The 10,255-nt window shown below is 36.5% G+C and overlaps 2 protein-coding genes across 10 annotated transcripts; one reads left to right on the top strand and one right to left on the bottom strand.

Annotated features, from left to right (window-relative positions):
• Positions 1–372: 372 nt before the first annotated feature.
• LOC7456362 (bifunctional dihydrofolate reductase-thymidylate synthase 1) lies at positions 373–5,932 on the top strand. 8 transcript variants are annotated; one of them, XM_052455956.1, is made up of 12 exons: positions 373–639; positions 1,420–1,939; positions 2,009–2,408; positions 2,533–2,577; positions 2,768–2,833; positions 3,259–3,320; positions 3,420–3,497; positions 3,584–3,749; positions 3,827–3,950; positions 4,577–4,683; positions 4,792–5,018; positions 5,559–5,932. In XM_052455956.1, the coding sequence occupies exons 2-11, from the start codon at positions 1,509–1,511 to the stop codon at positions 4,900–4,902; spliced, it is 1,590 nt and encodes a 529-aa protein (XP_052311916.1). In that variant the 5' UTR covers positions 373–639; positions 1,420–1,508; the 3' UTR covers positions 4,903–5,018; positions 5,559–5,932. The 8 variants fall into 8 exon arrangements, with proteins under 8 accessions (XP_052311916.1, XP_052311915.1, XP_024464675.2 ...); XM_052455955.1 differs by having other exon boundaries at positions 1,414–1,939; XM_024608907.2 differs by having other exon boundaries at positions 373–706.
• A 564-nt stretch (positions 5,933–6,496) lies between these two features.
• Positions 6,497–8,917, bottom strand: LOC7456363 (AAA-ATPase At3g50940). 2 transcript variants are annotated; one of them, XM_002313747.4, is made up of 2 exons: positions 7,687–8,917; positions 6,497–7,272 (listed from the first exon to the last, which is right to left on the bottom strand). In XM_002313747.4, exons 1-2 carry the CDS (start codon positions 8,716–8,718, stop codon positions 6,691–6,693), a joined length of 1,614 nt encoding a protein of 537 aa, XP_002313783.2. In that variant the 5' UTR covers positions 8,719–8,917; the 3' UTR covers positions 6,497–6,690. The 2 variants fall into 2 exon arrangements, with proteins under 2 accessions (XP_002313783.2, XP_006379254.1); XM_006379192.3 differs by having other exon boundaries at positions 6,497–7,278; positions 7,687–8,916.
• Between the last annotated feature and the right edge of the window lie 1,338 nt (positions 8,918–10,255).

Below are 10,255 nucleotides of genomic sequence, written 5' to 3'. Positions count from 1 at the left end.
TAAAGAGAAATTTATTATCAATAAAATAACATAAAGTAACAGAACGTATAAATTTTCTCGAGTTATTTTAAACAGTGAACGTGAAAATTACAATGATAATTTTAACGGATCTGTTAACTATTTTAGACGGAAGAATCACATTGAAAACTAATTCAATCAATCGACGAGGGGTATAAATGCTCAAACCGTAATAAATAAGGGACACCTATGTACTTATCCCAAAAAATTGCTATGTAAATATAAGAGGAATGGAGCCCATTTCGTTCCACTCTTAACAGAAAAAGAAAAGAAAAAAGAAAAAACAGAAATTACATCGACAGATGCCCACGCACGCGCGCGCTTATATTTTCTTTCACTTTGGCGGTACCCCGCGTCTACCGTGCTTTTGGATTTTCTTTCTTTTTTCTCCCTCCCCCCATTGAAAACGAAAGAGAAACAGAGAGAGAGAGAGAGAGAGCAGAGAAATCAAAAGCTAGAAGCAAGCGGTTTTTTTAGCTCCTTGTTTCACCCGCATCCTCTCTCTCTCGCCATCTGTTTCACTCATCTTCACTCTAACACCAACAAAAGCCACTCTCATTCTCACCAAATCCCTGATTTTCTCAATGTTTTTGCTATTCTGTTACTGAGAAGTGAAAGAAAGTTAGGGTTTCAAGCTATCAAGGCTTCTCTGATTCACTCTGAGATCAGCTACTCACTTACTCAAAATGTTGCATTCTATCTTATCTGCGTATATTGCACGTTTCTCTGTTCTCTCTTCTTTTTTCAATTCCCCTGTAATTTTAACTATTTTTTATTATTTTTTTAATCTGTTGTTAGCGTTATGGATTTTATTTTGTCTTGTTTTAGTTAGTTTAGTTTAGTTTATTTTGATATAGAATTATATAAATCATATTTTAGGCTTCAAGTTTTTAAGCTGATATGGTTTTTTTGACATGCAATTTTTTCCTTTTAACATGTTATCAGAGTTTTGTAACTAGGCGGTCATGAGTTGAAATCTCACCACTCCTATTCTATTTCATAAAAATTAAGCACAAGAAATTGTACCCAAAATTGACATATTGTTTTAGATTTCTAGTGAATTTTATTAACTGGTAATATGCGTAAAAACTGTGAAATTTACTGTTCTTTATTTTACCTTCCAGTGTATGTTTCTGGATCATTAATTGTTTTTGATAGATCGAAGAGGTCGTATTATTTGTTTTTTAAGTATAGCATTTCAGACTTAATATTTTTGGTTTTTGTTATAGATTTCCAAATTTTAACTGTTTAGGTAAAAATTGTGAAGTTTACTGTTAGTGATTTTGATTTGTAATATATTATTTACGGATTATCTATTAAATTCCTTTATCATCTAGGGATTATTTATTGAATTAATTAATTTGGATGTATTGAAGTGAACGTGTTATTTGCCAGTTTCAGGGTTTACAGCTCAACCAAAAAAAGTTGAGCGTGCAGTGCAGGTTAAGAGGCGTTCTTTTTTGAGATTTTCGTGTGATTTTTATTCGACCATGTTTGGGGATTCTATGGCAAACCTTTCCAATGGAAATGCGAATACGCAGCAGCCTGATCCTCGAAGGACTTACCAAGTGGTCGTGGCTGCCACTAAGGACATGGGTATCGGGAAAGATGGGAAGCAACCATGGAAATTGCCTTCGGATGTTAAGTTTTTTAAGGATGTGACCTTAACCACGTCGGATCTTGGGAAGAAGAATGCGGTTATAATGGGAAGGAAGACCTGGGAAAGTATTCCGCTTGAGCATAGGCCTTTTCCTGGTCGGCTTAATGTTGTTTTGACTCGTTCTGGAAGTTTTGATATTGCTACTGCTGAGAATGTTGTGATTTGTGGAAGCATGGGTTCAGCCTTGGAGTTGTTGGCTGCGTCTCCTTATTTTCTGTCGATCGAGAAAGTGTTTGTTATTGGAGGTGGTCAGATATTAAGGTTTGTGCTCTGAAAAGTTGGATTAGTTTATGGATGATTTTTTCTTGTATTGATCATGTTTTAATGCAGGGAATCTTTGAATGCGCCTGGATGTGATGCTATCCACATTACAGAAATTGAGACGGATTTTGACTGTGATACTTTTATCCCTGCAATTGATACCTCTGTATTTCAGCCTTGGTGCTCTTCTTTTCCCAAGATGGAAAATGACATACGATATTGCTTTACAACTTATGTTCGAGTGAGGAGTTCTGCAATCGAGTCCCATAGTCAAAATAATGGTGTGAGCTCTGATGGTAATTCAGAAAACAGTAAGTTTGAGGTAAAAAAGTTCTCGTTCCTTCCCAAGATGGTTTTTGAGAGACACGAGGAGTATTTGTATCTCAGACTGGTTCAAGACATCATCACTGATGGCAATTTGAAGGATGGCAGGGCAGGAACTGGTACTTTATCAAAATTTGGTTGCCAGGTAACATCAACCCTTGATTGCTTACATTTCCGTCTTTGCTTCTTAAAGTATGAGTCCATGCAATTACAATTTTTTTAGTTAATTATGATTGCTAATCGATCAATTTATTCCATTTGATCCACAGATGCGGTTCAATCTGCGCAAAACTTTTCCGTTTCTTACAACAAAGGCACGCTTATTTTCATTAGTACATGTTATTATTTCTGTAACCAAATTAGTTCTTATGTATCCATTTCCTTCTTTCTTTCTCACTAATCTGGATTCACTCATGCTTCACCATGAGGTCACCTTAAAAAGAAAAAGAACCATTTATTTATTGCATTTATTAGTTGACACAAACTGTTTCAATTTGTTTTTAGAAAGTATTTTGGCGAGGTGTTGTTGAAGAGCTCTTGTGGTTCATCAGTGGTTCAACAAATGCCAAGGTAATCATATCTTAGTTGTATGCTTTATTTTCCATTTCTTCCTATCAGTCTTCTATGTTTTGATGGGATTGGATGGGAGGTATCAGTTTTTATTGGTCACCAGTTGTTTTAGAAACTTTACCATGTGATTGGCGCTGCAAAGTGACTGATACATTATTCTTCCCATCTTGCTTTAGAGTATGATATTTATGATTATTTAGCTGCATGTAGGAATCTCAGGGTTGCAAGATTTGCTATTTAGCATGTATTATTTGTTTCTGCTACAGCGTCCAGCTGACCGTCAAATACTGTTGTGTATCATATGAAAGTCACTGTATTTGCATGAAGTCTCTATAATAGTCCTTGAAGACTTCCTCTAATGTTAGTTGTAGATGACAGAATATAGCTGTATGAAACCCATTTCTAAATGTTGCTACCATGAGCAGGTCCTTCAGGAAAAGGGTATTCACATATGGGATGGCAATGCATCCAGAGATTATCTTGACAGGCACATATTAGCTTTTAGTTTCCTTTATTTCTCTTTATTTTTATATTTTAACCACTGCTCATATATGCAGTTTTTAAATGATATTTTTAATTGTAATAGCAGTGTTGGGTTAAAGGACAGAGAGGAGGGTGACTTGGGACCTTTCTATGGGTTCCAGTGGAGACACTTTGGTGCTAGGTTCGTGGAATTTCCTTTTTAGCTGTGGATCATACAAGAAAGAGTATCAGGCTAATTGTGTTGCATACATGCTACACGTTTTTTAGGTATACTGATATGCATGCCGACTACACTGGCCAAGGATTCGATCAATTGTTAGATGTTATTGACAAGATCAGGAATAATCCAAATGATCGTGGGATTGTACTCTCAGCTTGGAATCCTACTGATCTCAAATTGATGGTGCTTCCACCTTGCCATATGTTTGTTCAGGTTTGCATTAATGTTGTGTTTCTACTTTCTAAATCATTTCCTTTATTGACAATTAATCCAGATATTTTATTTTTCAGTTCTATGTAGCCAATGGAGAATTGTCATGCCAAATGTACCAGCGTTCTGCTGACATGGGCCTTGGTGTGCCCTTCAGCATTGCATCTTATGCTCTCTTGACACACATCATTGCTCATGTCTGTGGTATGTCTTTGCAATCATACCGTTAATTTACAAATCATGCTCGTTGAATTGCTAGGGTGTTTAATGTTCTAGATGTGCATGTTCAGGCATTTGAAAGGGTGATATGAGTGAACTGACACCCACAAAAGTCAATAGACCCATGACATTTGATTTACTGGTCTTTAAATTGTTAGTTTGGTTGATAACACATGGAAACGTTCAGTGAACTGATGATTTAATGGACAAAAGGAGACCTCTGCTGATGGATCTGGTGGCATATTATTGTTCACTGTTAAGGACACCACTTTTTGGACCTTTGCAAATTCAAATTGATGAAAGAGATTTTTTATAACAATGATATTAGCGAACTTGCATACCTTGATGGAAAGATCTGAAGGACTCAGTTATAGTCACATTAAAGGGGGATATTTTGTGTTTTTTTTTTGGGAGGGGGGGGGGGGGGGGGGGGGGTTTGCGCATAGTTGCTGTTATCAGGATGGGAAATTTTGTGGTTTCAAGCACTAGACTTTTACCATTATACCGGTCTGCTCTAGAAAAATAGATTATTCTTATAATAGTTTTAATCTCTCTAGCATTGCAATTGCTTGTCTTCAGAATCTGTATGTCTTTACTCATGTCATGTGCAGATCTCGTTCCAGGCGATTTCATTCATGTGATTGGTGATGCTCATGTTTATCATACTCATATCAGGCCTCTGCAGGAGCAGCTTCATAAACTGCCAAAGCCTTTCCCTGTAAGTATAATAGCAGAACTTGTGCTAATTCATCTCAAATTATTTTGCTACATGTTTTCTTCCATTATCTATGCTATTTTATTACGTTCTGTTACCTACTTCATGCAGATTTTGAAGATCAATTCTGAGAAGAAAGACATCGATTCTTTTGTGGCGGCTGATTTTGAACTCATAGGCTATGATCCTCACCAGAAAATTGAAATGAAAATGGCAGTATAGAGAGCTCCATTAAAGATTAAGTGAATTTAGAGACTCTGATCCCTCGGCAATATATGCTCATAGTTTTGTGGCAAGAACATATATGTTGCAATTTTCCTCTCTTTCTCCTTTTAAAGGTATGAATGCTTTTTATATGCTGAACTTTGCTTTGCCTTAGCTAAGTTCTGTATGCCAATCAATATAGATATGTGGTTTGTGTCTATGATCTATAACAGTCCATGCCTGGCATACCTGCCACGTAGAGTTTCTCTGCTGGTTGCCTCTTGCTTGATGATATAGTCATGTAACTTGGTATCATTTAGTAGAACCTCTTGGTAAGGCTGGTATGCCTCATGGGTGGTGTGAAAACAGTAAATGGTGCACCTGAAAGAGTTGGCCGCCTAGTGATTTAGGGCCTTTGAGGATCTCTGGAGGGCTGGTGAAGGAAAGAACAGTAGCAACCTCCACAAGGGCATTATTCTAGACACTAAACTATTAGGTGAATTTTTAGTTCTTTTTTTTTCCTGGAAGATTGAAGTTTGAACCGTGTACTATCCTTTAGATTAAGGATTTATGGTTCTTGATTAGTGCTTGGGGAAACTCATAATAATATTTATACCGCAAAATTATCAACAAATTCTTGGATCTGAAGCTTTGGTTTCTTTGTAATGTTTCAGGCACCGATGTGGGAGGCTCATCATGCTATAGAGTGTGAAATGAAAGTCAAATAAAAATGTGGTAGTTTGGGATATACTTCAAGCTAATGCTTACATAGTGAGAATCCTTTAGTTCCACTCCTAGTCGTGGTTCCAAGGTGATTTAGGATCTGTATTTTTTTTTTCTCTTAACAAGTGTTCTTGTTTTCTTTTTCATGGATCCATCACTTAACCGCAACAATACTCGACCGTGCTTTTGTTTTTGGTTTTTGAAGTGGATTGGAATTTGGACACCTATTTTCCTTTGCAGTGCTTTGCTATTGGTGAATTTGGTGTTAAGTCCCGAATTATTGGGAGTAAAGAAAAGATTATGAAAGTAAATATTCCTGAACTTATTGCTGGTTCTACTCCCTACTGCATTTTTACTTGTAATATATGTAAAAATTGTTAGTTAAATTGATTAGTTTGAATGAAACTTGACTCTTGGTTTTTATCAATATCAAGAATTAACGGAATAAAATTTAAAGATTTCCAATTAGAGCAAAACTAGAAGCAGCATGATTCTAACGAGATCCGATAGTAAAGGTACAGAGTAATGTATTTTACTACAGCAAGTCATGAAAGAAGACATTCTTATCTGAGATCATGTTAGGACAAGATTGTCAGATTCTTAAAACCTAGGAACAAGTTTAGGAGCAATTTTACTGGCACACGTGTCGCCCTGTTCCATCTAGGAGGCCTATTTAAATGCGTCCGTTAAAACATGTTGTGTTGTTTAAGGAAATAACGACTACAAATTTAGACTCTGTTTTAAAGCTTGCTTTGAAGGAGGATGAGCATGGCAGCAATTGAGGATTTTGGATTAGGGTTTCAGGACGTGATGGACTATGATCCTGTCCATGTTTGCTCTTGCTCCATGCTGTCCAAATTTTGGTTACTAGTAAAACTAAGCTTGAAACTAGGTTAATCATCGGGTAATTGTTTGATTAATCAACATCTAAAAATGACAGAATCTTCTGATGGGAAAAGTCCCAAGAAGCTGTTTTCAGGGAAGCGGTAGTGCGTAATCGAAGCAAACAGAAAAGAAATCGAAAACTAAAATAACTCCATGTTCCTAGGACGATAACAAGTCCTTATTAGCAAGCACATTAAATTACTGGATCTTTACCATTGCTCCCCTATTCCTACCCTCCTCTTTCACAATATCACCATTTTCACCATCTGGTTCTTGTGCACCTTCCTCTTTTTTCACAACTTCACCAGTACTCTCGTCAATCTCTTTTTTCACTACTTCACCATTGTTCCCGTCAAGCTCTTGTGCAAGTTTTCCCTCTGATGTTCCTGATTCTCCATTGCTATCTTTGTTTCCGTCCTCTCTCTTCAATCTTTCGCTCTTATCCTCAAGGAACTCAATAAGACCCGTTATAGCACTCTCTGGCTCCTCGTATCTCAACAGTTGCTCACCTACTTCTGCAGGAGTAACCCTTGCTTTCTCTATCAGCGCTTCGACACAGGGGAAAAGTGGGTGCTCTGTAAACCCAAGGTAGTTGGAGGCCAGCAATTTGAATCCACATGGAGTGCAGTAGGACATGTGAATGTGCACATCCATACGACCAGGTCGCAACAAAGCAGGATCAAGTCTTTCTTTGTGATTGGTAGTGAATATTATGATTCGTTCATCCCCACAGCTTGACCATAATCCATCCACAAAGTTAAGCAAGCCTGATAGGGTCACCTGATACTGTACATAATTATGTCTGTCAAGAATGAGAAACGCTGCAAGCTTCATTAAAATAGCAATAAAAGCTTTTGTGTTTTGATTATTGCCATCTATATATCAGATCCCCGTATGGAGACCTTTAGTCATGCATGGAAATTGTTTACTTGAAGAGAATATCTGCTATATAACTCATTGCCTGAGACATTACTCCATTTCACACAAACTCCTGTATCCAACTAGTCATAGGCTGGAAAGAAAGTGTGAACCAGTAATCTAATACCATGCCATTCTTGACTTGGAAGAAGGAAATGGTCAACGATGTTTCATTAGTATACCATGTAATCTCATCATGATATGGATTTTATCAAATCCTCTTCAGTACTAAAATATAGTTTCTGAACGCAAAATAAAATCGAGAGGAATAATTACCTGGTTTGCTTGGTTATATGGTGGATGATGTCGAGAAGGCATCATTGCTCTGGCTTGTGCAAGCCTATCCTGTAATTCAATGGAACAGTCGATGTCCTCCACCACAAGTACGGACTTATTCTCAGTTGAGATCAACAAATTTCTAAGCTCAGAATTGGTCCTAAGATCAGTCAATTCCAGATCATAAATATCAAACTTAAGATAGTTAGCTATTGCAGCAATCAAGCTCGACTTTCCAGTCCCTGGTGGACCAAACAGTAAGTACCCACGTTTCCATGCCTTGCCTACCCTCCTATAGAACTCCCTTCTCTTCACAAACCTCTCAAGATCCTCCATGATCACCCTCTTCCCTTCCATATCCATTGCTAACGTATCGAATGTAGCAGGATGATGAAGATTCACTGACTGCCAGACATCCCCTCTCCTTCCCGACATCCTGTCATGCCTCAGCGAGAAAAGCTTCAAACTCTTCTTCTCCTCTTTCGTTTCTTTTGATTTTTCAATCACGTGCTTTAAATAAACATCAATAACCACATCCTTATGCTTCTTGTGAAAACTCAACTCAAAGAACTTATCCTCAGATTTTGGCATAGAATTAAAATTATCTGGGCTTGGAATGTATTTTATTGGCACTTGTTTTGAGATGAACTTCCATTTCAGTGTAATCCCATTAAAGGTATCAACAATTTCTTGGTTTCTATCTAAAGAGAATGAGAACTTACTCTCTTTCTTGGTCAGTGAGATCTTGAGTTTCTTTGCATCCGGAGGAATTATGGGCTCAAGATAGAGCTCTGCGGCTTTGAAGAGATTGTTGTGGTTAAGGTTGTCATATTCTTCAATAACTAAAGTGAACTCCGAAGAAAATGAGTTGATCAAGGTTTTGAGTTTGTAGAAGATGTAGCTTTGGAACTCATAAGGAAGATGCTCCTTAACAAGGGAGCGGAAGAGCACAATTGTGGCAGCAGCTGAGGCTGCTGCAGAGATCATAGTCTTAGCGGAGGGGATTTGGGTGGCTGAACTGCTGGGAAACATGGTTTTAGGCCTCCAAAAGATTTGTGGGCTTGAAGGGCTCTTAGCGTTTCTAGTGTTGGAGGATTTTTGGTGTTTAGTTTGTTGCTTTCAGATCCTTTGGCAAATGCTATCGAAGAGACTCTCTATTTATTATAATGCAAAATCTGAGAGTAGGAATGGTGTTTGAGAAGAACAGTGGAAAGAGTGACACAAGTGAATGACGGTGTAATGACGGTGTTTTTGGTGGTAGACTCCCTCGTGCATGAACGATTTTAAAAATGTTTTTGAAAAAACTTGGAATTTTTTTTATTTTTTTAAATTAATAATGTTTTAGTATTTTTAAATTATTTTAATATATTGATATTAAAAATAATTTTTAAAAAATAAAATAATTATTATTTTAATATATTTTTAAATAAAAAATATTTTAAAAAACAATTATAACCAAGTTTCAAAACATACTAGTCTTTATACATGATTGATCCTGTGTACCGAAGAACATTTGTCTGATAGCCATGAAAACCTTTTTGCTTTTCATTTTGTGATCAACATCTTGGATATTTATAAATGGTTTAATTTCCATATAGAATTAGGGATTAGGATTTTACTCATTATTCAATTATTGAAATAAATAAATCAATTATATAAATAAACATTCCAACAATTAAAAAAAAAACAAGTATAGAAATACTATACGAAAACAACTGCAACTTTCGTCGAATACTTTAGCCCTACCAAGAAGACTTTTTCTTGCTCTGCCCCCTGCTCTTGCCAACGACTTTGCGTACTGACTCAGGTCGTCGAGGACTTTGGTATTCTATGCTCACTATTGCACATTGTGAGTGAACAACACGCTCTAATTCTCACTTGTTGATGGGGGTCGATCAACAGGGATTTCAACAGATACAGAAGATTTAGCCTTGGTTTTCCATGGACAAGCTGCATGAAATTCAGCCTTGGTTTTCCATGGACAAGCTGCACGACTGAATGGTGTTTTTCATGTTCTGTTGTCGAGTGTGGAGTTAGGGTTTTGGTTCTTGATTCATTGCTGGTACGAAGTTTCTTGCAAACTTGCTAGTGTCTCTTCTGACGGGGTCCCTTTCAAGCCCCATGGCTATTTAGTGAAGAAAGCGTAAAAGAAGCATTGGTCAATGCAAAGTGATCCACAGAAATTGCAGAGAAATAGAAATATAGAGACTGAAGCAAACTGACAAAGAAAATATAGTATTTTGATACAAAAGTCACTGGCAGATGACTATGAATAGTCTCAGTGAATTCACAACCAACGTGTGATTGAGATTCCTTGTTTTTGAACTGTTTTTTATCTAAAAATTTATTAAAATAATATATTTTTATTTTTTAAAATTATTTTTAATATCCAAACAACAAAAAAATATAAAAAAATAAAAAAATAATTTTAAATAAAAAAATTAAAGTTTTAAAAAACATGATTTTAATCATATTTCCAAACTAACATCTCAGTAAAATAAGATATATACCATCATCAGTTGGCCCATGATGATTAAGGAATTGCTACTTTATTACTTTATTACTTTAT

Source organism: Populus trichocarpa, chromosome 9, assembly GCF_000002775.5.
Source record: "Populus trichocarpa isolate Nisqually-1 chromosome 9, P.trichocarpa_v4.1, whole genome shotgun sequence".
Taxonomy (NCBI): domain Eukaryota; kingdom Viridiplantae; phylum Streptophyta; class Magnoliopsida; order Malpighiales; family Salicaceae; genus Populus; species Populus trichocarpa.
Note: the sequence above shows the minus strand (reverse complement) of the source record. Positions and strands in the feature narration are given on the sequence as shown.